The 24,601-nt window shown below is 43.7% G+C and overlaps 1 protein-coding gene across 7 annotated transcripts in view; it reads left to right on the top strand.

Annotated features, from left to right (window-relative positions):
- Positions 1 to 24,601, top strand: part of KMT5B (lysine methyltransferase 5B) — a 277,581-nt gene that overhangs the window by 244,843 nt on the left and 8,137 nt on the right. For all 7 annotated transcript variants that reach the window (XM_040410839.1, XM_040410833.1, XM_040410838.1 and 4 more), the window contains one exon: positions 19,407 to 19,597. In XM_040410839.1, coding sequence (XP_040266773.1) covers positions 19,407 to 19,597 — 191 coding nt within the window. The remainder of the gene's footprint in view (positions 1 to 19,406; positions 19,598 to 24,601) is intronic.

Below are 24,601 nucleotides of genomic sequence, written 5' to 3'. Positions count from 1 at the left end.
GAAGAAAGCCATTACTTTCAGCAAAAAACAAAAAGGCACATTGTGAGTTTGCGAAAAGGCATGTGAGAGACTCCCAAAATGTATGGAGGAAGGTGCTCTGGTCTGATGAGACTAAATTTTAACTTTTAGGCCATCAAAGAAAACGCTATGTCTGGCGCAAACCCAACACACATCACATCACCATCCCCACAGTGAAACATTGTGGTGGCAGCATCATGCTGTGGGGATGTTTTTCAGCAGCCGGGACCGGGAAACCAGTCAGAGTTGAGGGAAAGATGGATGGTGTTCAATACAGGGATATTCTTGAGCAAAACCTGTACCACTCTGTGCGTGATCTGAGGCTAGCACGGAGTTTCACCTTTCAGCAGGACAATGACCCCAAACACACTGCTAAAGCAACACTTGAGTGGTTTAAGGGGAAACGTGTAAATGTATTGGAACGGCCTAGTCAAATCCCAGATCTCAATCCAATAGAAAATCTGTGGTCCGGCTTAACTTCTTCCGGACACATGATGTACCGATACGTCATGTATGTTCCGGTTGAGCAGGCACCTTGATCAATGCGCCGGGGGGGGGGGGTCCTGTGACCCCCCACCCCACCCCCGGTGTCGGCGATCGCAGCAAACCGCAGGTCAATTCAGACCTGTGGTTTGCTGCGTTTCGGGTTATTCGGGTCTCTGGGGACCCGATAACCCGGAACAGGATGGTGATCGGTGGTGTGATAATACACCACCAATCACCATCCTGCGATCCTGAGAGGTGATGTGACATCACCTCTCAGGATCGCCTCTCATTGGTTGGCTGCAGGGGCGGGCAGTTCAAATTACTGCAGCGCTCCTCTCTCTTCCTCCTTTTCAGTCCGGGAGCCGAGGAGAGAGGAGTGCTGCGCATCGGATCTCAGAGCCAGCACCCCCATCTGTTCAGGGATCATCAGCCAGCACTCCATCTGTGCCCCCAGGTATTTAGGAAAAGGTTAGGTTAGGCAGGGATATTCAGGGAAAGTTAGTGAGAGAGAATTTTTTTTTTTTGTTTTTGTTGCATCACCCTAAATCGGGTGTCTGGGGTCCACAGCACATCTATGGGACCCTAGACCCCCAGGGGTGCTGCAGCTTGGGCGCAAGCAGTTTTTATTTTTTTCCTTCCTGCGTACGCTGACTGTGGCCGGCACTCTTAGCGTCCGGCCACTGTTAGCCCATCGCACATCCCACCGCTGATCAACTTCGGACGGTTGATCAGCGTTGACACCAGTGAACTTGTCTGGTATACCCCACAGCGTTTTGAGCCCGTGATTCCTGATTTTGTAGGCCAACCAGGAATCCAGATTTCCACAGTGGGCTTCACTGAATACGACTACTTTAGTCTATTTTTCAGTGACCATTTTTTTAAATCTAATGGAGCAAACAAACCTGTACGCCCAATAGTTTGTTGCTCAACACCCGGGCTCCTTTTTGGCTAGGCCCGGTGGCTGGACTCCGGTCAGTGCAGCAAAGATGAGGACGTTTTGGGGCCTCGTGCTGCACATAGGCCTAGTCAAGAAACCTAGTGTCGGGCATTACTGGAGTGGGGACATCCTCTACCAGACCCCACTTTACAGTACGGCCATGACACGCTCCCGGTTTCAGGCCATGCGGAAATGCCTGCATCATTCAGATAATGCAGCATGCCCCTTCCCCCAAGGTGATCCTGCCTATGACCGCCTGTACAAAATCAGGCCGGTCATCGATCACTTTGGGGCCAAATTTGTACAGGCCTATGTACCTGGAAGGGAGGTCAAGGTTAATGAGTCTCATTGCTTTCAAGTGGAGACTCCTTTTCCGCCAGTATGTTCCCTCTAAGCAGACGAGGTATGGCGTGAAGCTGTACAAACTTTGTGAGAGTACCTCAGGGTACACTTACAAGTTTCGTGTGTACGAGGTACGAGATTCCCGTATTCAACCCCCAGAATGTCCCCCCACTCTGGGTGTTAGCTGGAAACTTGTGTGGGACATTATGCACCCACTGCTAGATTAGGGTTACCACCTGTACGTGGATAACTTTTATACTAGTATCCCCTTGTTCCAGTCCCTCGCCTCCAGATCCACGTCCGCTTGTGGGACCGTGTGGAAAAATTAACGCGGCCTCCCTACCCACCCCTCCAGGTACCTATCCCCAGGGGTGCGACCCGTGCCCTTACCAGTGGAAACCTGTTGCTGGTCAGATATAAGGACAAGAGGGATGTCCTTGTACTGTCCACAATTCATAGTAACGGCATCACCCCTGTCCCTGTGCAAGGTACCGCGGCAACGGTCCTCAAGCCCGATTGTATCGTCGACTACAATCTGTATATGGGAGGAGTGGATCTCTCTGATCAAGTCCTCAAGCCATATAATGCCATGCGCAAAACCCGGGCATGGTACAAAAAGGTTGCGGTCTACTTGGTACAGGTTTCCTTGTACAACTCTTTTTTTGTGCTGTCCCGGAGCGCTGGCAACACAGGGAAATTCCTTCAGTTTTATGAGGCAGTCCTCAAGGACCTGATCTTTTCTGACCGGAAAAGAGCAGGCCGGAGTACCTCGGGAACTGGAGGCGCCTGGATCGTCCCTGGCCAACACTTTCCAGGTGTGGTCCCCCATACTGGAAAGAAAAAAAGGTGCAGAGTGTGTCACAGGAGGGGGATGCAGAAGGACACCACTACTCAGTGCGACACGTGCACCGGTCATCCGGGCCTCTGCATTATTGGTTGCTACAGGGAGTAACACACTTCCATGGAGTACTAAATTTATATCCCAATTTAGCCACTGATAAAAAACTATGGTTCTCAGACACAAAAAAAAACAAAAAATTCTAAAATATTTAGTAAAACTGAAATATATAAAAAAAAGTAGACATATTAGGTATCGCCGCGTCCGTAAGAATCTGCTCTATAAAAATACCCCATGACCTAACCCCTCAGATGAACACTGTCAAAAAAATTAAATAAAAACGGTGCCAAAACAGCAATTTTTGGGCAAATTTTCAATTTTAATCAGTTTTTTTTCCAGTAACAAAGCAAGGGTTAACAGCCAAACAAAATTTAATATTTATTACCCTGATTCTGCAGTTTACAGAAACACCCCATATGTGGTCGTAAACTGCTGTATGACCAAACGTCAGGGCGCAGAAGGAAAGTAACACCGTATGGTTTCTGGAAGGCAGATTTTGATAAACTTTTTTTTTTGGCACCATGTCCCCTTTGAAGCCTCCCTGATGCACCCCTAGAGTAGAAACTCCATAAAAGTGACCCCATCTAAGAAACTACACCCCTTAAAGGGCTTCTGTCAACCCCCAAAAGTCATTTTTCATTTTTGGGCTAATTAAAATCCTTATAGTGCGATTATTCAATATATAGTGCTCTTACGTTTTTCTGTGGTTTAGTTTCTTTAAAAACTGCACTTTTATAATATGTTAATTACCTGGCTTCCAGCAAGTAGGGTGGTTACTTGCTGGTAGCCGCCGCATCCTCCTTTCAAAAAAACGCCCCCTCCTCCTGTTGATTGACAGGGCCAGCGAGCGCTCTCCTCCTTCGGCTGGCCCTGTCTACGTTCCAAATCTCGCGCCTGCGCCGTACCGGTCTTCAGCAGGCGCACTGAGGATGGAGCGGCCGAGCAAGTTTCCTACTCTCAGTGCGCCGACTGAAGACCGGTACGGCGCAGGCGCGAGATTTGGAACGCAGACAGGGCCAGCCGAAGGAGGAGAGCGCTCGCTGGCCCTGTCAATCAACAGGAGGAGGGGGCGTTTTTTTGAAAGGAGGATGCGGCGGCTACCAGCAAGCAACCACCCTACTTGCTGGTAGCCAGGTAATTAACATATTATAAAAGTACAGTTTTTAAAGAAACTAAACCACAGAAATGTTTAAGAGCACTATATATTGAGTAATCGCACTATAAAGATTTTAATTAGCCCAAAAATGAAAAATGACTTTTGGGGGGTGACAGAAGCCCTTTAGGGTATTCAAAACTGATTTTACAAACTTTATTAACCCTTTAGGTGTTCCTCAATAGTTTATGGCATATGGAGATGAAATTTCTGAATTTCTATTTTTGGTAACCTTGCCTCACAAAAATGTAATATAGAGCAACCAAAAATCATATGTACCCTAAAAATAGTCCAAACAAAACTGCCACCTTATCCCGTAGTTTCCAAAATGGGGTCACTTTTATGGAGTTTCTACTCTAGGGGTGCATCAGGGGGGCTTCAAATGGGACACGGTGTAAATCAGGGGAACTCAACTAGTTTTATTAAAGGTCCGCATACCTGGGACTGCAGTCAGGTGCTTCCCCGAGCTGAACGCCAACAGTAAAGATGCCATGCGATCATGTGATCCATGCGCGTGGGGCGCTCTGACGTTATAGTGGAGCGCCCCGGGTAAGTCCCAGAATTAGTAATGGCCACATTAGTGCCCCCAGTAAGAATAATGCCCCCAGTAAGAGTAATGCCCCCATTAGTGCCCCCCTTCTCTGCTTTTGTAAAAAAAAATATAAAATTTGCTTTCACCTGGCTGCGGTGAACATTCGCTGCTGACTGCAAGCTCAGGACCGGTGCTCCAACGTGATGACGTCTTGTAGGTCCTGTCCTGAGCTTCTAGTCAGCAGGGAGTGTTCTCCACAGCGTGAGCAAATGGAGATGGAGGTACCGTAATTTTATTTATTTTTTTACTAGCACAAGTAGCGGTGGAGGTAAATGCTGTACTAATGGGCGTTCCATGATGGAAGCGCTCATTAGTAAGGGTACTTTCACACTTGCAGCAGGACGGATCCGACAGGCTGCTCACCCTGTCAGATCCATCTTGCCACTACTTCGCCGTGCCGCTGCTCTGTGCCCATCGACTATAATGGGGATGGGGGCAGAGCTACGGCGCAGCACGGTGAGAGGCCGCCAGACTAAAAGTACTACATGTCCGACTTTTTCGTCTGGCGGCCTCACACTGTGCACTGCCATGCTGCGCCGTAGCTCCACTCCCGCTATAGTCAATGGGGAGTTGCAGTCCGGCGAAATAGCGGCAGGACGGATCTGACAGGGTGAACAGCCTGTCGGATCCGTCCTGCCGCAAGTGTGAAAGTACCCTAACAGTCCTTACAGGAAAATTCTGGCACCGGCAAGGGAACTTAAATACCAGCCTTGCTGGTGAACTACTGGCCGGGTGGTAACCCAAGCCACAGAACAGACATATGATAGTTTTGTTCCGCATCCAATTCCCATTATTGGGGGATTGGATGCAGCCCCTTAAAGGGCTTCTGTCACCCCACTAAACTTTTTTTTTTTTTTTTTTTTTTTTGTGTGTACTTATAATCCCTATCCTGCCATATTGCCATATATTATGTTATTAATAATTTTCGTTCAGTAGATTTAGCAAAAAACTTACTTTTATGATATGCTAATTACCTTTCTACCAGCAAGTAGGGCGTCTACTTGCTGGTAGAAGCCGCAGAAAACCGCCCCCTCCTTCTGTTGATTGACAGGGCCAGCCGCGATCTCCTCCTCCGGCCAGCCCTGTCAGCATTTCAAAAATCGCGCGCCTGTGTTGATTCGGCGCAGGCGCTCTGAGATAAGGAGGCTCGCCTCCTCAGCACTCCCCTCCTCAGCACTCCCTCAGTGCGCCTCGGCCACATATGGGGTGTTTCTGCAAACTACAGAATCGGGTCAATAAATATAGCATTTTGTTTGGCTGTTAACCCTTGTTTTGTTACTGTAAAAAATGGATTAAGATGCAAAATTTGCCCAGAAATCTAAATTCTGAAATTTTATCTCCATTTGTCATTAACTCTTGTGGAACACCTAAAGGGTTAACGACGTTTGTAAAATCAGTTTTGAAAACCTTGAAGGGTGTAGTTTCTAGAACGGGGTCATTTTTGGGTGGTTTCTATTATGTAAGCCTCACAAAGTGACTTCAGACCTGAACTGGTCCCTAAAAATTCAGAAGAATTTCAAGATTTGCTTCTAAGCCCTGTAACGTCCTCAAAAACTAAAATGTAATTCCCAAAATGATCCAAACATGAAGTAGACATATGGGGAATGTAAAGTAATAACTATTTTTGGAGGTATTACTATGTATTATAGAAGTAGAAAAATGTAGACTTGGATATTTGCTAATTTTTCCAAAATATTGGTAAATTTTGTATTTAAAAAAATAAATAAAAATGAATTTTTTTTACTTCATTTTACCAGTGTCATGAAGTACAATATGTGCCGAAAAAAACAATCTCAGAATGGCCTGGATAAGTCAAAGCGTTTTAAAGTTATCACCACTTAAAGTGACACTGGTCAGATTTGCAAAAAATGGCCTGGTCCTTAAGGTGAAATATGGCTTTAAGGCCTCATGCACACGACCGTTGTGTGTATCCGTGGTCGTTGTTCCGTTTTCCGTGATTTTCTGCGGACCCATTGACTTTCAATTGGTCCGTTGAAAACTCTGAAAAGGCACCGTTATTCATCCGCGGCCGTGATCAGTGTTTCCTGTTCGTCCAAAAAATAAGACCTGTCCTATTTTTTTGACGGACAACTGTTCACGGACCCATTCAAGTCAATGGGTCCGTGAAAAAACACGGATGCACACAAGATTGGCATCCGCGTCTGTGATCCGTGGCCGTAGGCTACTTTCACACAGACGGATCGCACCCCCCTCCCTCGCCAGTTTTTAAATTCATTGGTGGCCAGTGTGCCCCCCCTCCCTCCCCTGTATTACTGTACATTCATTGGTGGCCAGTGCGGCCCCCCCTCCCTCCCCTGTATTACTGTACATTCATTGGTGGCCAGTGCGCCCCCCTCCCTCGTATTACATTCATTGGTGGCCAGTGTGCCCCCCCTCCCTCCCCTGTATTACTGTACATTCATTGGTGGCCAGTGCGGCCCCCCCTCCCTCATATTACATTCATTGGTGGCCAGTGTGCCCCCCCTCCCTTCCCCTCCTAATTAAAATCCCCCTCCCCCCCATCATTGGTGGCAGCGGAGAGTTCCGATCGAAGTCCCAGTTTAATCGCTGGGGCTCCGATCGGTAACCATGGCAACCAGGACGCTACTGCAGTCCTGGTTGCCATGGTTACTTAGCAATTTTTAGAAGCATTATACTTACCTGCGATGTCTGTGACTGGCCGGGCGCTCCTCCTACTGGTAAGTGACAGGTCTGTGCTATAAGCAATGTGCCACACAGACCTTTCACTTACCAGTAGGAGGAGCACCCGGCTGGTCACAGACAGCGAAGGTAAGTATAATGCTTCTAAAATTGCTAAGTAACCATGGCAACCAGGACTGCAGTAGCGTCCTGGTTGCCATGGTTACCGATCGGAGTCCCAGCGATTAAACTGGGACTCCGATCGGAACTCTCCGCTGCCACCAATGATGGGGGAGGGGGGGGAATTTTAATTAGGAGGGGGGCACACTGGCCACCAATGAATGTACAGTAATACAGGGGAGGTAGGGGGGGCACACTGGCCACCTATGAATTTAAAACTGGGGAGGGAGGGAGGTTAATTGTGTGGATCACAGCCCCCTGCAAGAGATCGGGTGCTGCCAGGCAGCAGGGGGCAGTCATGTACACCGTTCGTAGTATATTCTAACTTGAAGCGTCCCCATCACCATGGGAACGCCTCTGTGTTAGAATATACTGTCGGATATGAGTTTTCACGATCTAACTCAAATCCGATGGTATATTCTAACATAGAGGAGTTCCCATGGTGATGGGGACGCTTCAAGTTAAAATATACCATCGGATTGGAGAAAACTCAGATCCGATGGTATAATAGGGACTCCTGACTTTACATTGAAAGTCAATGGGGGACGGATCCGTTTGCAATTGCACCATATTGTGTCAACGTCAAACGGATCCGTCCCCATTGACTTGCATTGTAAGTCAGGACGGATCCGTTTGGCTCCGCACGGCCAGGCGGACACCAAAACGACTTTTTCCTTCATTTCCTTGGATCCTCCAAAAATCAAGGAAGACCCACGGAAGAAAAAACTGACACGGATCACGGAAATACGGAACCCGTTTTTGCGGACCGCAAAAAAAAACGTAGTGAAGAAAGACCGGCACTCACTAAATCTTGAAGAAAGGAAATCTTTATTGTCACATATAATCCGTGACGCGTTTCGACTCGCATCTGGAGCCTTTCTCAAATGTATGGGATATGGTACAAACAGAAATGAACACACGGCATTTAAATAACCCGCCTAGGCGGAAATGACATCACAATACCATGGTAACAAAATCAACAAAGACAATTATCCAATTGAAATATAAAGCAGGTGAAGCAAATCAGGTGAAGAAAATGAAGAAAAGAAAATGAAGAAAAGATCCCAGCCGCAATTGATTAGCAATTCAAATGCTAAAAATTTCATAATGGCAGTGATAGGGTTAAATGAAGTTGCAAAGTAATGATGCCCTGGGATGTCTTCAAGTTTTCTAAAAGTGAAAAAAAGAAACAGATTATCTGATGCGTTGATTTGCAACAATGGTAGAAATTTCATACAAAGAAAAAAATAAAAAAGACATATTATACATAATGACAAATATCTGGAGAACTGGAGATTCACAAGAAGCTGTGGAGGTCATACTCTCGGTTTAAGCCTTTGGGCTCCAATGTTTGCAAAGTGTGAATCCAGTAAGATTCACGCTTCTTCAACATCTTAACCCTGTCACCACCTCTACGGGGTTGTGATACATGTTCTATTATCTGGAACCGCAATTGCGAAATATTGTGATTACAACGTTCAAAGTGGTGCGGTATTGGTAAAAGCAGGTTCTTTTTCCGTATGGTGGATTTATGTTTTGAAAAACGATCCTTCATGCGCATTGAAGTCTCACCTATATATAATAGACCACACGGACACTTTAATAAATAAACAATAAAGTTACTGTTACAAGTGTAGAACCCTCGAATGGGAAATTGTTTCCCTGTATGTGGATGTGAGAAATACTCACCTTTGATTACACTAGAACAATGTATGCAACCTAAACAGGGAAAAGTGCCCTTTTTAGGTGTGGATAAAGTAGTTTGTCGTTGTGTCCTATGAACGCTGCCTATATCAGCCCGCACCACCATATCACGTATGTTTTTATTTCGTTTATAGCAAATCAGCGGACGATTTTGGAATTCCTCAACAGAGGGGTAAGCCCTGGATAATATGTTCCAATGATGGTTGATAATTAATCTGCATTTATGGATCCAAGGATGGAATTTTGAAATAAAAGGGATACGGGATTTTTAAATAGTTTTCTCAACTGGAAGAGTGGCCTTATTCTTCTCTTGATTGAGTAAGGAAGTGGGGTAACCGCGATGTCTAAACCTATCTCTCATCTCACCAAGGCGAGTTTCCTTGATAGCAGTTTCAGAGACAATTCTATGAATCCTCTGAAACTGGGAGTGAGGTAATGCTTTTTTGAGAGCAGGGGGATGGTTGCTAGAATAATGTAAAAGTGAGTTTCTGTCCGTGTTCTTGATATGTAAATCAGTGATTAACAATCCATCTTGCCCTTATAACAACAGTATCAAGAAAACTTATCCTATGGTCGTCATGGTGTAAAGTGAACTGAAGTTCACAGGGCTTACCCCTCTGTTGAGGAATTCCAAAATCGTCCGCTGATTTGCTATAAACGAAATAAAAACATACGTGATATGGTGGTGCGGGCTGATATAGGCAGCGTTCATAGGACACAACGACAAACTACTTTATCCACACCTAAAAAGGGCACTTTTTTTGTTTAGGTTGCATACATTGTTCTAGTGTAATCAAAGGTGAGTATTTCTCACATCCACATACAGGGAAACAATTTCCCATTCGAGGCTTCTACACTTGTAACAGTAACTTTATTGTTTATTTATTAAAGTGTCCGTGTGGTCTATTATATATAGGTGAGACTTCAATGCGCATGAAGGATCGTTTTTCAAAACATAAATCCACCATACGGAAAAAGAACCTGCTTTTACCAATACCGCACCACTTTGAACGTTGTAATCACAATATTTCGCAATTGCGGTTCCAGATAATAGAACATGTATTACAACCCCGTAGTGGTGGTGACAGGGTTAAGATGTTGAAGAAGCGTGAATCTTACTGGATTCACACTTTGCAAACATTGGAGCCCAAAGGCTTGAACCGAGAGTATGACCTCCACAGCTTCTTGTGAATCTCCAGTTCTCCAGATATTTGTCATTATGTATAATATGTCTCTTTCATTTTTTTATTTGTATGAAATTTCTACCATTGTTGCAAATCAACGCATCAGATAATCTGTTTCTTTTTTTCACTTTTAGAAAACTTGAAGACATCCCAGCGGCATCATTACTTTACAACTTCATTTAACCCTATCACTGCCATTATGAAATTTTCAGCATTTGAATTGCTAATCGATTGCGGCTGGGATCTTTTCTTCATTTTCTTCACCTGATTTTCTTCACCTGCTTTATATTTCAATTGGATAATTGTCTTTGTTGATTTTGTTACCATGGTATTGTGATGTCATTTCCGCCTAGGCGGGTTATTTAAATGCCGTGTGTTCATTTCTGTTTGTACCATATCCCATACGTTTGAGAGAGGCTCCAGATGTGAGTCGAAACGCGTCACGGATTATATGTAACAATAAAGATTTCCTTTCTTCAAGATTTAGTGAGTGCCGGTCTTTCTTCACTACATTTACGAGATTGTATCTCGGACGCGAGCACCACGCCATTTGTTTCGGTGTGCCGGCTGATCATCATTTTCTTCGCAAAAAAAAAACTGTTGTGTGCATGAGGCCTAAGGAGTTAAAGATTGCTGTTCACATGCGCAAACCATCCACCTTGAAGGAGCTGGAGCAGTTTTGCAAGGAGGAATGGGCAAAAATCCCAGTGGTAAGACGTGGCAAGCTCATAGAGACTTATCCAATGCGACTTGGAGCTGTGATTGCCGCAAAAGATGGCTCTACAAAGTATTGTCTTTAGGGGGGTGAATAGTTATGCACATTGACTTTTTCTGTTATTTTGTCCTATTTGTTGTTTGCTTCACAATAAAATAAAAAAAACTGTTCAAAGTTGTGGGCATGTTCTGTAAATTAAATGATGCAAATCCTCAAACAATCCATGTTGATTCCAGATTGTGAGACACCAATATACGAAAAAAGCCAAGGGGGTGAATACTTTTGCAAGGCACTGTACCTACTACAGTCCTGATCAAAAGTTTAAGACCACTTGAAAAATGGCAAAAAATCATATTTTACATTGTTGGATCTTAACAAGGTTCCAAGTAGAGCTTCAACATGCAACAAGAAGAAATGAGAGTGAGACAAAACATTTTTTGTGCATTCAATTAATTGAAAATAACGATTAAACTGAAACAGGCTGTTTTTCAGCTGATCCAAATTTTAGGACCACATGCCTTTAAAAGGCCAAATCTGTGCAAAGATGTGGATTCATTGTCATTTTCTGTCAGGTACTCACACGTTGTGATGGCAAAGGCAAAATAACTCTCCCTTTTTTAACGTGGTCGGGTTGTTGAACTGCATCAGCAGGGTCTCTCACAGCGCGCTATCTCTGCTGAGGTGGGACGCAGTAAGACAGTCATTTGGAATTTCTTAAATGATCCTGAGGGTTATGGAACAAAAAAGTCAAGTGGAAGCCCCAAAAAAATGTCATCAGCACTGAGCCGGAGGATCCAATTGGCTGTCCGTCAAGACACTGGACGATCCTCGACCCAAATTAAGGCCCTTACTGGTGCTGACTGCAGCCCCATAACCATCAGACGGCATCTGAGACTGAAGGGCTTCAAAAACAAAAAACGTCTTCAAAGACCTCGTCTCTTTGAACGCCACAGAACTGCTCGTTTGGACTTTGCAAGAGAGCACCAAACATGGGACATTCAAAGGTGAAAGAAAGTTTTATTCTCTGATGAGAAAAAATGTAACCTTGATGGTCCTGATGGTTTCCAACGTTACTGGCATGACAAGCAGATCCCACCTGAGATGTTTCTACGCACCACAGTGGAGGGGGCACCATAATGGTCTGGGGTGCTTTTTCCTTCAGTGGAACAATGGAGCTTCAGGAAGTGCAGTTGCGTCAAACGGCCGCTGGCTATGTTCAGATGTTGCAGAGAGCATTCCTCATGACTGAGGGCCCTCGCCTGTGTGGTAACGACTGGGGTTTTCAACAGGACAATGCTACAGTACACAATGCCTGCAGGACAAGGGACTTCTTCCAGGAGAATAACATCACTCTTTTGGCCCATCCTGCGTGTTCCCCTGATCTAAATCCAATTGAGAACCTTTGGGGATGGCTGGCAAGGGAAGTTTACAAAAATGGACAACAGTTCCAGACAGTAGATGGCCTTCGTGAAGTGATAAACAATAACGGTGGAGCTACTCATTACTGAGGTCATGTTTGGAAGTTGGATTTCTGTTTTGGGGGGGGTTTAGTTTAGTTTTTTTTGGAGGTGTGGTCCTAAACTTTTGATCAGTTGAAAAACAGCCTGTTTCAGTTTATTCGTTGTTTTCATTAAATTGAATGCTTCAAAATGTTTTGTCTCACTCCCATTTCTTCTTGTTGCATGTTGAAGCTCTACTTGGAACCTTGTTAAGATCCAGCCATGCTAAATATGATTTTTTGCCATTTTTCAAGTGGTCTTAAACTTTTCATCAGGACTGTATAAATGGAAAAATGGAAGCTCTTAGCGCACATCTACCAGGTGTCGAGGTGTCTTCCGCAAATGGGTACCTAACACTAATATAGTGCCTTTCTTGGACTTGCCTAAGCCTATATTTTCAGGGCAGTGTAGGAACCAGCTACATTTGACTTCCCTGGTCAGAAGCCCTAGGCTGGTTCCTACACTGCCCTGAAAATGTAGACTTGGGTAAGTCCAAGAGAGGCAGTATATTAGTGTTAGGTACCCGTATATTAGTGTTAGGTACCCGTCTGCAGAAGCCACCTTCACACCTGGTAGATGGGCCTGACACATGTTTGATCATCTATCCTGAGGTTAGGTCATCAATATAAAAAAAGTGGAAACCCCTTTAAGGAGTGGTACCGACAATTTTTAGCCATATTAGAAGCAAATCCAAATTTATCAAAGACTATGATAAACATTTTATATCCAGCTTTAATATTTAAAATATTAAAAGGATACTTTGTAAAACTTGAATCATGTTTAACTCCCATCCGGCACTGGCCAGGTCTTTAAACATGGCGCCCATTCCTGTGGAGAGCAGGCGCCATAGCCGCGGAGTGCCTGCTGTTTCATATAGCAGACACCCGCGGCTCATGTCTATGACCGGCAACATTTAAGACTTCAGATGCCCTTGTCACACCTGACCATGGCATCTTAGAGAGTGCAAACTCGGCAGTACACGCTTCCAGGTATGCTCTGGCTCCCTCTGGCAGTGATCGGAGGAGCCGGAGCTTGTATGCAGCATTCCCTGTCATAGAGAATGACAGGAGGCTGCTGAATAATATTACCCATAGAGCACCTGTCTGTAGCAGGGCATTTCTCATAAACTCTAGTTGGCATCTATGAGAATAGCAATCTAATGATTGCTTGTAGAACTACTGTGTAAAAAAAAAGTTTTTAAAAAAATATTAAAATTCAAATCACCACACTTTACCCAAAATAACATTTTAAAAAATGTAAAAATCTAAATAAAATAATATGAAATAAATATTTTAAAAAAATACACATCCCCTGATGTGTATTTTTTTATATATATTTATTTCATATTATTTTATTTAGATTTTTACATTTTTTTAAATTTTATTTTGGGTAAAGTGTGGTGATTTGATTTTAGTATTTTTTTAAAAACTTTTTTTTACACAGTAGCTCTACAAGCAAACATTAGATTGCTATTCTCATAGATGCCAACTAGAGTCTATGAGAAATGCCCTGCTACAGACAGGTGCTCTATGGGTAATATTATTCAGCAGCCTCCTGTCATTCTCTATGACAGGGGATGCTGCATACAAGCTCCGGCTCCTCCGATCACTGCCAGAGCATACCTGGAAGCGTGTGCTGCCGAGTTTGCACTCTCTATTTACACGTGCGAAAACACCCATACTATAAAAAATATTTACCCCGTACGGCAAACCGTAAAAAAATGTCAAAATGGCCTATTCGCCGTTTTTGGTCGCTTCATTTCCCACAAAAAAATTAAATAAGAAGTGATCAAAAAGCCATACACCTACAGTATCAATGAAAAGTACAGATCGCCCTGTAAAAAATGAATCCTCACACAGCTCCGTACACATAACTAGAAAAAACTGTTATAGGGGTTCATTTAAACTGATTTAGGAATTTTTTTCTGGGGTTGTTATTATTTACCAAAAAGCAAGAAAAATTATACATATAAGATATCACTGGTTTCGTACTGACCTGCAGAATAAAAGTAACTGGTCAGTTTTATCGAACATTGTAAATAAAATAAAATATAAAAACCCGTAAGGGTGCATTTAGCTTTCCATTCTTCTGATCCGTCAGAAGAAGTCAGAGAGAAAAAAAAAAAAAAACAGGATCCTGTTAAAAAAGGATCCTATTGTATCAATTATGCATATGATCCGTTTTTTTACAGGATCCTGTAAAAACATGGATCCTGTTGCATCAATTTTCATCCATTTGAACTATTTCCGTTTTTTCTAGAATGAAACAAAAGTATTGCTTTTTTTTTTTTCCCTTCTAAAAAATTGATCTTGCACTGAAATGGCTCAAACGGATGACAACAGATTCAACAGGATCCTGTTTTTTTTCTCTCTCTCTTCTTCTGACAGATCAGAAGAACAGAAAGCTAAACGGTGATGTGAACGCAGCCTAATACTTTTTTTTTCAAATTCCACTCCATTTGAATGTTTTTTTTTTTTCTGCTTCCCACTACATCATATGCAATATTAAATGTTGCTGTTGGAAAGTACATCTTGCCCCACAAGAGACAACCCCTCATATGTCTATATGAACGGAAAAGTTATGGCTCTGGGAAGGGAGGGAGTTCAAAACTAAAATGAAAAAACCTCCAGGGTAAGAATATAAAAGGCATTTTCTGGAGGTCCAGTGACGTACCAGGCTCTCCATGGTGAAAGCTAGGCAGAGGCTTCCGCCTAGCAGTGAGCCCGATGTCACCGGTACTAATGAGCGGGCTTAAGCATTGCCCTAGCCTGTAAAACAGCGCAGGGCAAGGGAGAGCATTGGAGCATGAAATGCGTGAAAATGGGGTTATGCCCGGGTTCACCTCTGAACCCGGACAACCCCTTTAAATGGTTTTAAAAAAAATATCTAGAAAACAGTGGAGTCATAAAATGTAGCCGATTTATTAAAGGCATTTGCTGTTATTTTGCCTTAAATCATCTAGCAAGATGCCAAATTTACCACACAAGGAGAGAGATTTATTAATTAAAATATGCCAGAATATTGGCAGAAAATTCTCAGTGGAATCATAAAATGGATCAGATTTATTAACTGCATTTGCCATAAAAAAAATTGTTGTAAAATAGCCACTCCTGCCAGAAGATGTGCATTATTTATGTTAAGGCGCACTTCACGTTATAAATTTGGCGCATCCTGGCAGTCCGTGCTGCTAGAATGAAATCTTCGCTAGCTGGTGTAAATTTCGGTCTATTATGCTGGAAAACTGGTGTAAATGATGATAGATCTGCTGGAGCTGATGGCCCCACCCACATCACTTACCTTTTTTACAAAGTGGATAGGCAGCATAGAAACAGGACAACAATTTCTGTGCAAGGGCAGTTTAAAGATCAGACAAATCTCCCCCAGTGTGTGCCAAAAACTGGTGTACATGTCTTGCATCACATTTATTAAAGGAGTTGTTCGACCCAAAAAGAAACTGGCGAGCTTTGGGAAGCTTTAGTGCACAGGAAAAAAAAAACACTCAGCTTTTAAAACCTCTCTGTTCCAGCACCAAGGCTCTTGTTTCCTCTACTTTTGAGTAAGGGGTTGGACAACTGCACATGATGCGGATTTCTGTTCAGAAAAGCCGCTTGAAATCTGCACCAAAACCACACATAAAACCGCACATAAATCTACACTATACATTGTGTTTTTTGTTAGTTTTTTGTGATTTTTGGTGTGGATTTGCTACAGATTTCAAAATCCGTATGTCAGGTCATTTTCCACACCTAAGAAAAAGGTTAAGTGTACATGAGATTTGTCATCTCATACACTTTGCTGGTATTGTATTACGCTACTTTTTCTCAGTGTTGGAAAAAAGCACATAATCTGCACCATGTTTTAGACACTTTTTCTCATCATACATGGTGACGTGTCTCAGCAAGAAAGGGTATGTAACCTGCAGCAATGTGTGCAGAATTCTGGCAAAGTATAAGTCAATAGGTGGTATAAATTCAGACATAGTAAAGATGGCCCAAATTTATCATTCAGCATTAGCCATTTTGATATATCTAGCATTTTACACTGTTTAGTCAAAAATTTAGACCAGATTAATAAATCTGCCCCAGTAAGCATCATTGTGATACATTTGGCTCAGTTTTTTTTACCTCTAGTTGTATGCTATCTATGTAAAGGACTGTATTAATAAATCGGCCCCAGTATGCCTAATTCCTACCCCAACATGATATAGTAATCATTGTATTTGTTATCTTGTGACATAAATACTTTAAAGAGAGTCTGTCACCTTTTTTATGCACATTAAACTGTCATTATTTCCCTGTAGAGGGATCGGTCATGTCAAACTAATTTAATCAGTTTCTATGAGGATGTAAGTTCTAGACTTGACAGTGGTGAATCAATGGATGTCGTGTATCTGGACTTCTCCAAAGCATTTGACACTGTACCACATAAAAGGTTAGTACATAAAATGAGAATGCTCGGACTGGGAGAAAATGTCTGTAAGTGGGTAAGTAACTGGGTCAATGATAGAAAACAGAGGGTGGTTATTAACGGTGCACACTCAGATTGGGTCACTGTCACTAGTGGAGTACCTTAGGGGTCAGTATTGGGCCCTATTCTCCAATATATTTATTAATGATCTTGGAGAAGGCTTGCACAGTAAAATATACATTTTTGCAGATGACACTAAACTGTGTAAAGTAATTAACACTGATGAGGACAGTATACTACTACAGAGGGATCTGGATAGATTGGAGGCTTGGGCAGATAAGTGGCAGATGAGGTTTAACACCGACAAATGTAAAGTTATGCACATGGGAAGGAATAATGCAAATCACCCGTACATACTAAATGGTAAAACACTCGGTAATACTGACATGGAAAAGGACCTAGGAATTTTAATAAACAGCAAACTAAGCAGTAAAAACCAGTGTCAGGCAGCTGCTGCCAAGGCCAATAAGATAATGGGTTGCATCAAAAGGGGCATAGATGCCCGTGATGAGAACATAGTCCTACCACTTTACAAATCACTAGTCAGACCACACATGGAGTACTGTGTACAGCTCTGGGCTCCTGTGAACAAAGCACACATAACAGAGCTGGAGAGGGTTCAGAGGAGGGCAACTAAAGTAATAACTGGAATGGGGCAACTACAGTACCCTGAAAGATTATCAAAATTAGGGTTATTCAGTTTAGAAAAAAGACGACTGAGGGGAGATCTAATTACTATGTATAAATATATCAGGGGTCAGTACAGAGATCTATCCCATCATCTATTTATCCCCAGAACTGTGACTGTGACGAGGGGACATCCTCTGTGTCTGGAGGAAAGAAGGTTTGTATACAAACATAGAAGAGGATTCTTTACGGTAAGAGCAGTGAGACTATGGAACTCTCTGCCTGAGGAGGTGGTGATGGTGAGTACAATAAAGGGATTCAAGAGGGGCCTGGATGTATTTCTAGAGCGTAATAATATTACAGGCTATAGCTACTAGAGAGGGGTCGTTGATCCAGGGAGTTATTCTGATTGCCTGATTGGAGTCGGGAAGGAATTTGTTCTCCCTTAAGTGGGGAAAATTGGCTTGTACCAAAAAGTACAAGTAAAGTACCAATTTATTTTTATTTTTTTGCCTTCCTCTGGATCAACTTGCAGGATAACAGGCTGAACTGGATGGCCAAATGTCTTTTCTCGGCCTTATATACTTTGTTACTATGTAGAGGATATAAACCGTTAACAGATTGCACCTTTCTTTCTGTTTTCTGGTATCTGGTGCTGAAAAAACAGAGTTTGATGTATGCTAAGGACTTGCAAATTAACAGGGGTGTTCCCCACTGATGCAAGTGCCTATGCCCTCCGGAGACTGCCATTGATCTCTCCTCCCATGTTGCACCGTAAGACAGCCCAATGTCGTTACATCACTGATTCAAGCATGTGCTATAGACTGCCCGCTATGGGCAGCTGCGTCATGGCTGCTCAATCCTGGTCCCAGCATTGAAACGAGCTGGCAAAGGGATTTCAGGGAGCAGAGTCAGTGACATAAGGACGCTGGGCTGTCTTACAGGGAATCATGGGTGGAGAGATCAATGGCTCTCTCGAGATGGCAGGGGCATCTGCATCAGTGGTGAACGCTCCAGGGCACTTGCAAGTCATTAGCATATATCATCAAACTTTCAGATACACTGAAAACGAAAAGAAAGGTGTGCTCTATTAACTGTTTATATCGCCTACAGGGCAATGATGACCATTTTATATGTGTAAAGTAGGCAACAGACTCCCTTTAAAAAATATGGTGTTGGGGCTCTACTCCAGATTGCTCAACAGACCATGTTTTCCTGTTGATGACTCGGGTGCAGAATGTATGAGGGAGAGATTGTGATGCACCACTTGCTTGTTGTCTCAGTATTAAAGAGGTTGACCAGTCTACATTAAATTATAAAAAAAAGGCCCTTAAACTGTAATTTTTTATACCAGTAAGCATAACGGATCGTGTAGAGTACTCAAACTCTGCTGTTGAAGGCCCCCAGCTACCCCTCTATCAGTGATGGCAGCACAGCAACCTACAATCGCCCACGTCTGTAGGACCCAAGATGTTCCAGGTTCACTACGGTGCCGCCCCTGAAGGTAATTAAATGCACCCGGCACATGCGCAGATACAGGCAACAGAATCATTTCTATCTATGCATTTCCTGGATGCGTCCAATTACCATTCAGCACCTGTGCCGTAGTGGAGGAAGCCTAGAACAGTCTCAAGGAACTGGCATGTGACCACTGCCATTTTGCATCCTATGGATGTGGGAAATTCCAGGCTGTTGTGTTGACATCACCAATAATACTGAGATAGCCAGGGTCCCTCCACTTCCTAGCTGGAATACAGTACATCATCAGTTATAATTTCAGGTACAAAACATTACAGTTTATGGACTTTTTACAATATTTTATGTATAGATTAGTCAACACCTTTAATAAATCCTACAATTTTGTCTGCGTTGTTGAAGATGATGTACACTTTTTTGTCAAAGTGTCTTATTATTTTAACAGCATAAATCATACCTGTTATGTAGCTTTACCTTTATTTTCCCAGGAGAGGAACTGGTGCTTTTAAATCACGAGTTGGACTCAATGAGCCGGCTCCTGTAATCAACAGCAAATATGGACTAAGGGAAACGGACAAACGTTTAAACAGACTCAAAAAGCTCGGTGACCGTGGCAAAAACTCAGACAGCCAGTCAATAAGCTCCAACACGGATGCAGACACATCTCAGGAAAAATCATGTAAGAGTTGTAGAAAATCCAGTAATAGTATTAACATAAAAGTTTGTCTATAGTTCTAGTACATATAGATTTTTCAGAATATTTTTTTTTTATGGTTTTCAATTTATACAGAGGCTGTCCCATCTCGCAGAAACAACGACAACCCCTTTAAGCTTCAGATACATAAAATTACTTGAACTAAAGTATGCATTCCTTATTCCTACGGTTAGGATTTCATATTTTTATGTTCAACCAGATGAAAAGAACATAAAAATATGAAATCCTAACCGTAGGAATAAGGAATGCATACTTTAGTTCAAGTAATTTCATGTATCTGAAGCTTAAAGGGGTTGTCGTTGTTTCTGCGAGATGGGACAGCCTCTGTATAAATTGAAAATCATAATTTTTTTTTTCTTGTCAGTGAATGCAAACACTTATTGCTCACATTCACAGACTGCACTACTCCTACTTTCCACTAAGACCTGGATGACGCAATTTTTTTTCCATGTCCGTTCCGTTTTTTTTTTGGGGGTGGGGGGGTTTGTGGATCGTACGCGGAACCATTAATTTCAACGGGTCCGCAAAAAAACGGAAGTTACTCCGTGTGCATTCTATTTCCGTATGTCCGTTCCACAAAAGGATAGAACATGTCCTATTATTGTCCGCATCACGGACAAGGATAGTACTTTTTTATGAGGCCAGCTGTTCCGTTCCGCAGAATACGCAATGCACACGGATGTCATCCGTTTTTTTAAATATGCCCTGTATTGATGAGGGGGCAAGCACCCCGAAGTAGCTCTACAGATGGATCTCTCTTCCTTTTGAAAGAGTGTTTAGTTTTGCTGGTATGTGGTAGTTTTCTTCCTTCTAGAGGCGAGATAATTTGCACACAGTGCATAAAAATTTAAGACATGGTTTGGATCATCAAACCAGCAAAGGCTAGGGAAAAATTAGGATAATTGTTATTTTATTTTTTTCAATAGGAACTCCATAATTAAACCATATGGCATAAGCTCATACTACTTAGCTCTCGAAAGTGGTGGCCTCAGGAATATAAAGTTCTGTCTGTTGAAGTTGGTTATGCAGGTTATTATGCAGGCAATTGTGTTACAATTTTTTTTTAAAGAGAGGCAGACGTTCTTTGTCCTGCAGTCTCTAGCCTTGTACTTCATGTGCACCAAACGTGCTATTTTTATAGAGCAGGTTGTCACGTGATCAAATATGTCTACTTTCTATGTTTCAGTTTTACATAATAAAGCATTTTTGAAAAAAAAAATGTTTTTGTGTCTCCATTTTCTGAACGCCATATTTTAATTTTTTTTCTGCCAATCGTTTTTTGCAGGAAGAGTTGATGTTTTTATTGGTAACATTTTTGGGTACATATGATTTTTTTGATCATTCATTATTACACTTTATCGGGCAAGGTGACCAAAAAATGTGTTTGTTTACCACAGTTTTTATTTTTTTATTTTTACAGCGTTCACCTGAGGGGTTAGGTCATGTGATATTTTTATAGAGCAGATCGTTACCGACGTGGCAATATCTAATGTGTATACTTTTTCTTATTCTTATTTCTTAAGATTTACACAATAATAGCATTTTTGAAACCAAAAAAAGTATGCGTCTCCATAGTGCCATAGCTTTTTTATTTTTTGACTGATTGTCTTAGTTAGGTCTCATTTTTGGCAGGATGAGGTGACTGGTACTATTTAGGGGGGCATACGCCTTTTTGATCGCTTGGTGTTGCACTTTATGTGATGTTAGGTGACAAAAAATTGCTTTTTTGGCACAGTTTTTTTATTTTTATGGTGTTCACCTGAGGGGTTAGGTCATATGATATTTTTATAGAGCTGGTTGTTACGGATGCGGCGATACCTAATATGTCTACTTTTTTAAATTTATTTCACTTTAACACATTAATAGCAGTTTTGAAGCAAAAAAAAAAACATTTTAGTGTCTCCATTGTTTTAGAGTCATAGTTTTTTATTTTTTGACCAATTGTCTTAAGTAGCATCTCATTTTTTGCGGGATGAGGTGACGGTTTGTTTTTTTTTAATTTGGGGGGCATACGCCTTTTTGATCGCATGGTGTTGCAATTTTTGCGATGTAAGGTGACAAAAATTAGCTTTTTTTTTACGGTGTTCATCTGAGGGGTTAGGTCATGTGATATTTTTATAGAGAAGGTTGTTACGGACGCGGCGATGACCAATATGTATACTTTATTTTTTATTTTTTTTAATGGTGTTTATTGGACGGGATGGATCATGTGATATATTTATATAGCCGGTCGTTACGGACGTGGCAATACCAAATATGTCTTTTTATTTTTTTATTTTTTTTTACTTTTTCTTTTAATTACTCAATCGGGAATTCCATATTTTTCGCTTTATAAAAGGCACCTGATGATAAGATGCACCTAGGTTTTTGAGGAGGAAAATAAGAAAAAAATATTTTGAACCAAAAAGGTGTGCTTTTGGTAGGTTTTGAACTAATGGTGGTCTGTGCATGACGCACTGTTATGGGGGGATCTGTGGATGACGCACTGTTACGGGGCATCTGTGGATGATGCACTGTTATGGGGGGATCTGTGGATGATGCACGGTTATGGGGAGGATCTGTGGATGATGCACTGTTATGGGGGGGATCTGTGGATGACACTGATGGGGGATCTGTGGATGACACTGATGGGGGATCTGTGGATGACACTGATGGGGGATCTGTGGATGACACTTATGTCATCCAAAGATCCCCATAAGTGTCATCTACAGATCCCCCATCAGATGCATCAGTGTGGAGGGAGGAGGCGGAGACACTCATGGCGGGGCCCGGTGCAGTAACTCTACTCTAATACACCGGGCCCCGCAACTGTTAAATACATTCAATCCGATCTATATCTAAATGTATACGCACTGTTCGGTACTTATTGTAGTACCGTAAGTATAGCATTAAGACGACGCAGACCGACGGCTTCCTCTGTCATGCGCCGCCTGCCGCAGCTCCCTCTGTCATGCGCCGCCTGCCGCAGCTCCCTCTGTCATGCGCCGCCTGCCGCAGCTCCCTCTGTCATGCGCCGCCTGCCGCAGCTCCCTCTGTCATGCGCCGCCTGCCGCAGCTCCCTCTGTCATGCGCCGCCTGCCGCAGCCCCCTCTGTCATGCGCCGCCTGCCGCAGCTCCCTCTGTCATGCGCCGCCTGCCGCAGCTCCCTCTGTCATGCGCCGCCTGCCGCAGCTCCCTCTGTCATGCGCCGCCTACCGCAGCTCCCTCTGTCATGTGCCGCCTCCCGCAGCTCCCCGTCATGCGACGCCTCCCGCAGCTCCCCCTGTCATGCGCTGCCTCCCGCAGCTCGTCCCTGTCATGCGCCGCCTCGGGCAGCTCCCCCAGGCACGCGCCGCCTGCCGCAGCTCCCTCTGTCATGCGCCGCCTGCCGCAGCTCCCTCTGTCATGCGCCGCCTGCCGCAGCTCCCTCTGTCATGCGCCGCCTACCGCAGCTCCCTCTGTCATGTGCCGCCTCCCGCAGCTCCCCCTGTCATGCGCTGCCTCCCGCAGCTCGTCCCTGTCATGCGCCGCCTCCCGCAGCTCCCCCAGGCACGCGCCGCCTCCCGCAGCTCCCCCTGTCATGCGCCGCATTCCGCAGCTCCCCCTGTCATGCGCCTCCTCCCGCAGCTCCCCCTGTCATGCGCCTCCTCCCGCAGCTCCCCCTGTCATGCGCCGCCTCTCGCAGCTCCCCCTGTCATGCGCCGCCTCCCGCAGCTCCCCCTGTCATGCGCCGCCTCCCGCAGCTCCCCCTGTCATGCGCCGCCTCCCGCAGCTCCCCCTGTCATGCGCCGCCTGTCAGGCACACACACAAAAATCCACACACCTGGTAGAGTACAGTGAATGACTGTAAATACCTCCAGTTCTGAAGACTCCAGCGGCTCAGGATCAGTGCTCTGGGCAGCTGGGCTCAGGGCTGGAAGTGGGCACCGCTCTGCAGGAAGAAGACCGGGGCTCGGCTCACCCTAGCGTTACAATGCACCCTAGCACCCCACAGTATGCAGTATAGCGTCCTATAGTATACAGCACCCCACAGTATGCAGTAAAGCACCCTATAGTATACAGCACCCCACAGTATGCAGTATAGCACCCTATAGTATACAGCACCCAACACTATACAGCACCCCACAGTATGCAGTATAGCACCCTATAGTATACAGCACCCAACACTATACAGCACCCCACAGTATATAGTAGAGCAGTATAGCACCCCACAGTATACAGTAGAGCACCCCACAATATACAGTATACAGCACCCCAAACTATACAGCACCCCACAATATACAGCCCCCCACAGTATACAGCGCAGCAGTATAGCACTCCACAATATACAGCACCCACAGTATACAGCACCTCACGGTATACAGCACCTCTCAGTATACAGCACCCCAAACTATATAGAATACCGCACCTCACAGTATTCAGCACCCCACAGTATACAGTAGAGCAGTACAGCACCTCACGATATACAGAATACAGCACCCCAAACTATACAGAATACAGCACCTCACAGTATACAGCACCCCACAGTATGCAGTATAGCACCCCACAGTATACAGCCCCCCACAGTATACAGTATAAAGCACCCCACATTATACAGTATACAGCACCCCACAATATACAGTAGAGCCGTATACCACCCCACAATATACAGGACCTCATGGTATACAGCACCCCAAACTATACAGAATACAGCACCTCACAGTATACAGCACCCCACAGTATACAGTAGAGCAGTATAGCACCCCACAGTATACATCACCCCAAAATATACAGCCCCCCACATATAAAGCACCCCACAGTATACAGTATAAAGCACCCCACAATATACAGTATACAGCCCCCCAAAGTATACAGGACCCCACAGTATACAGTAGAGCAGTATAGCACACCACAATATACAGCACCCCACAGAATAGCACCCCACAGTATACAGTAGAGCTGTATAGCACACCACGGTATACAGTAGCTTACAGTATATTAGTATAACAG

This window comes from Bufo bufo, chromosome 10 (assembly GCF_905171765.1).
Source record: "Bufo bufo chromosome 10, aBufBuf1.1, whole genome shotgun sequence".
Lineage (NCBI taxonomy): Eukaryota > Metazoa > Chordata > Amphibia > Anura > Bufonidae > Bufo > Bufo bufo.
The sequence above is the reverse complement of the archived record's forward strand: the minus strand, read 5'-3'. Positions and strand labels throughout refer to the sequence as shown.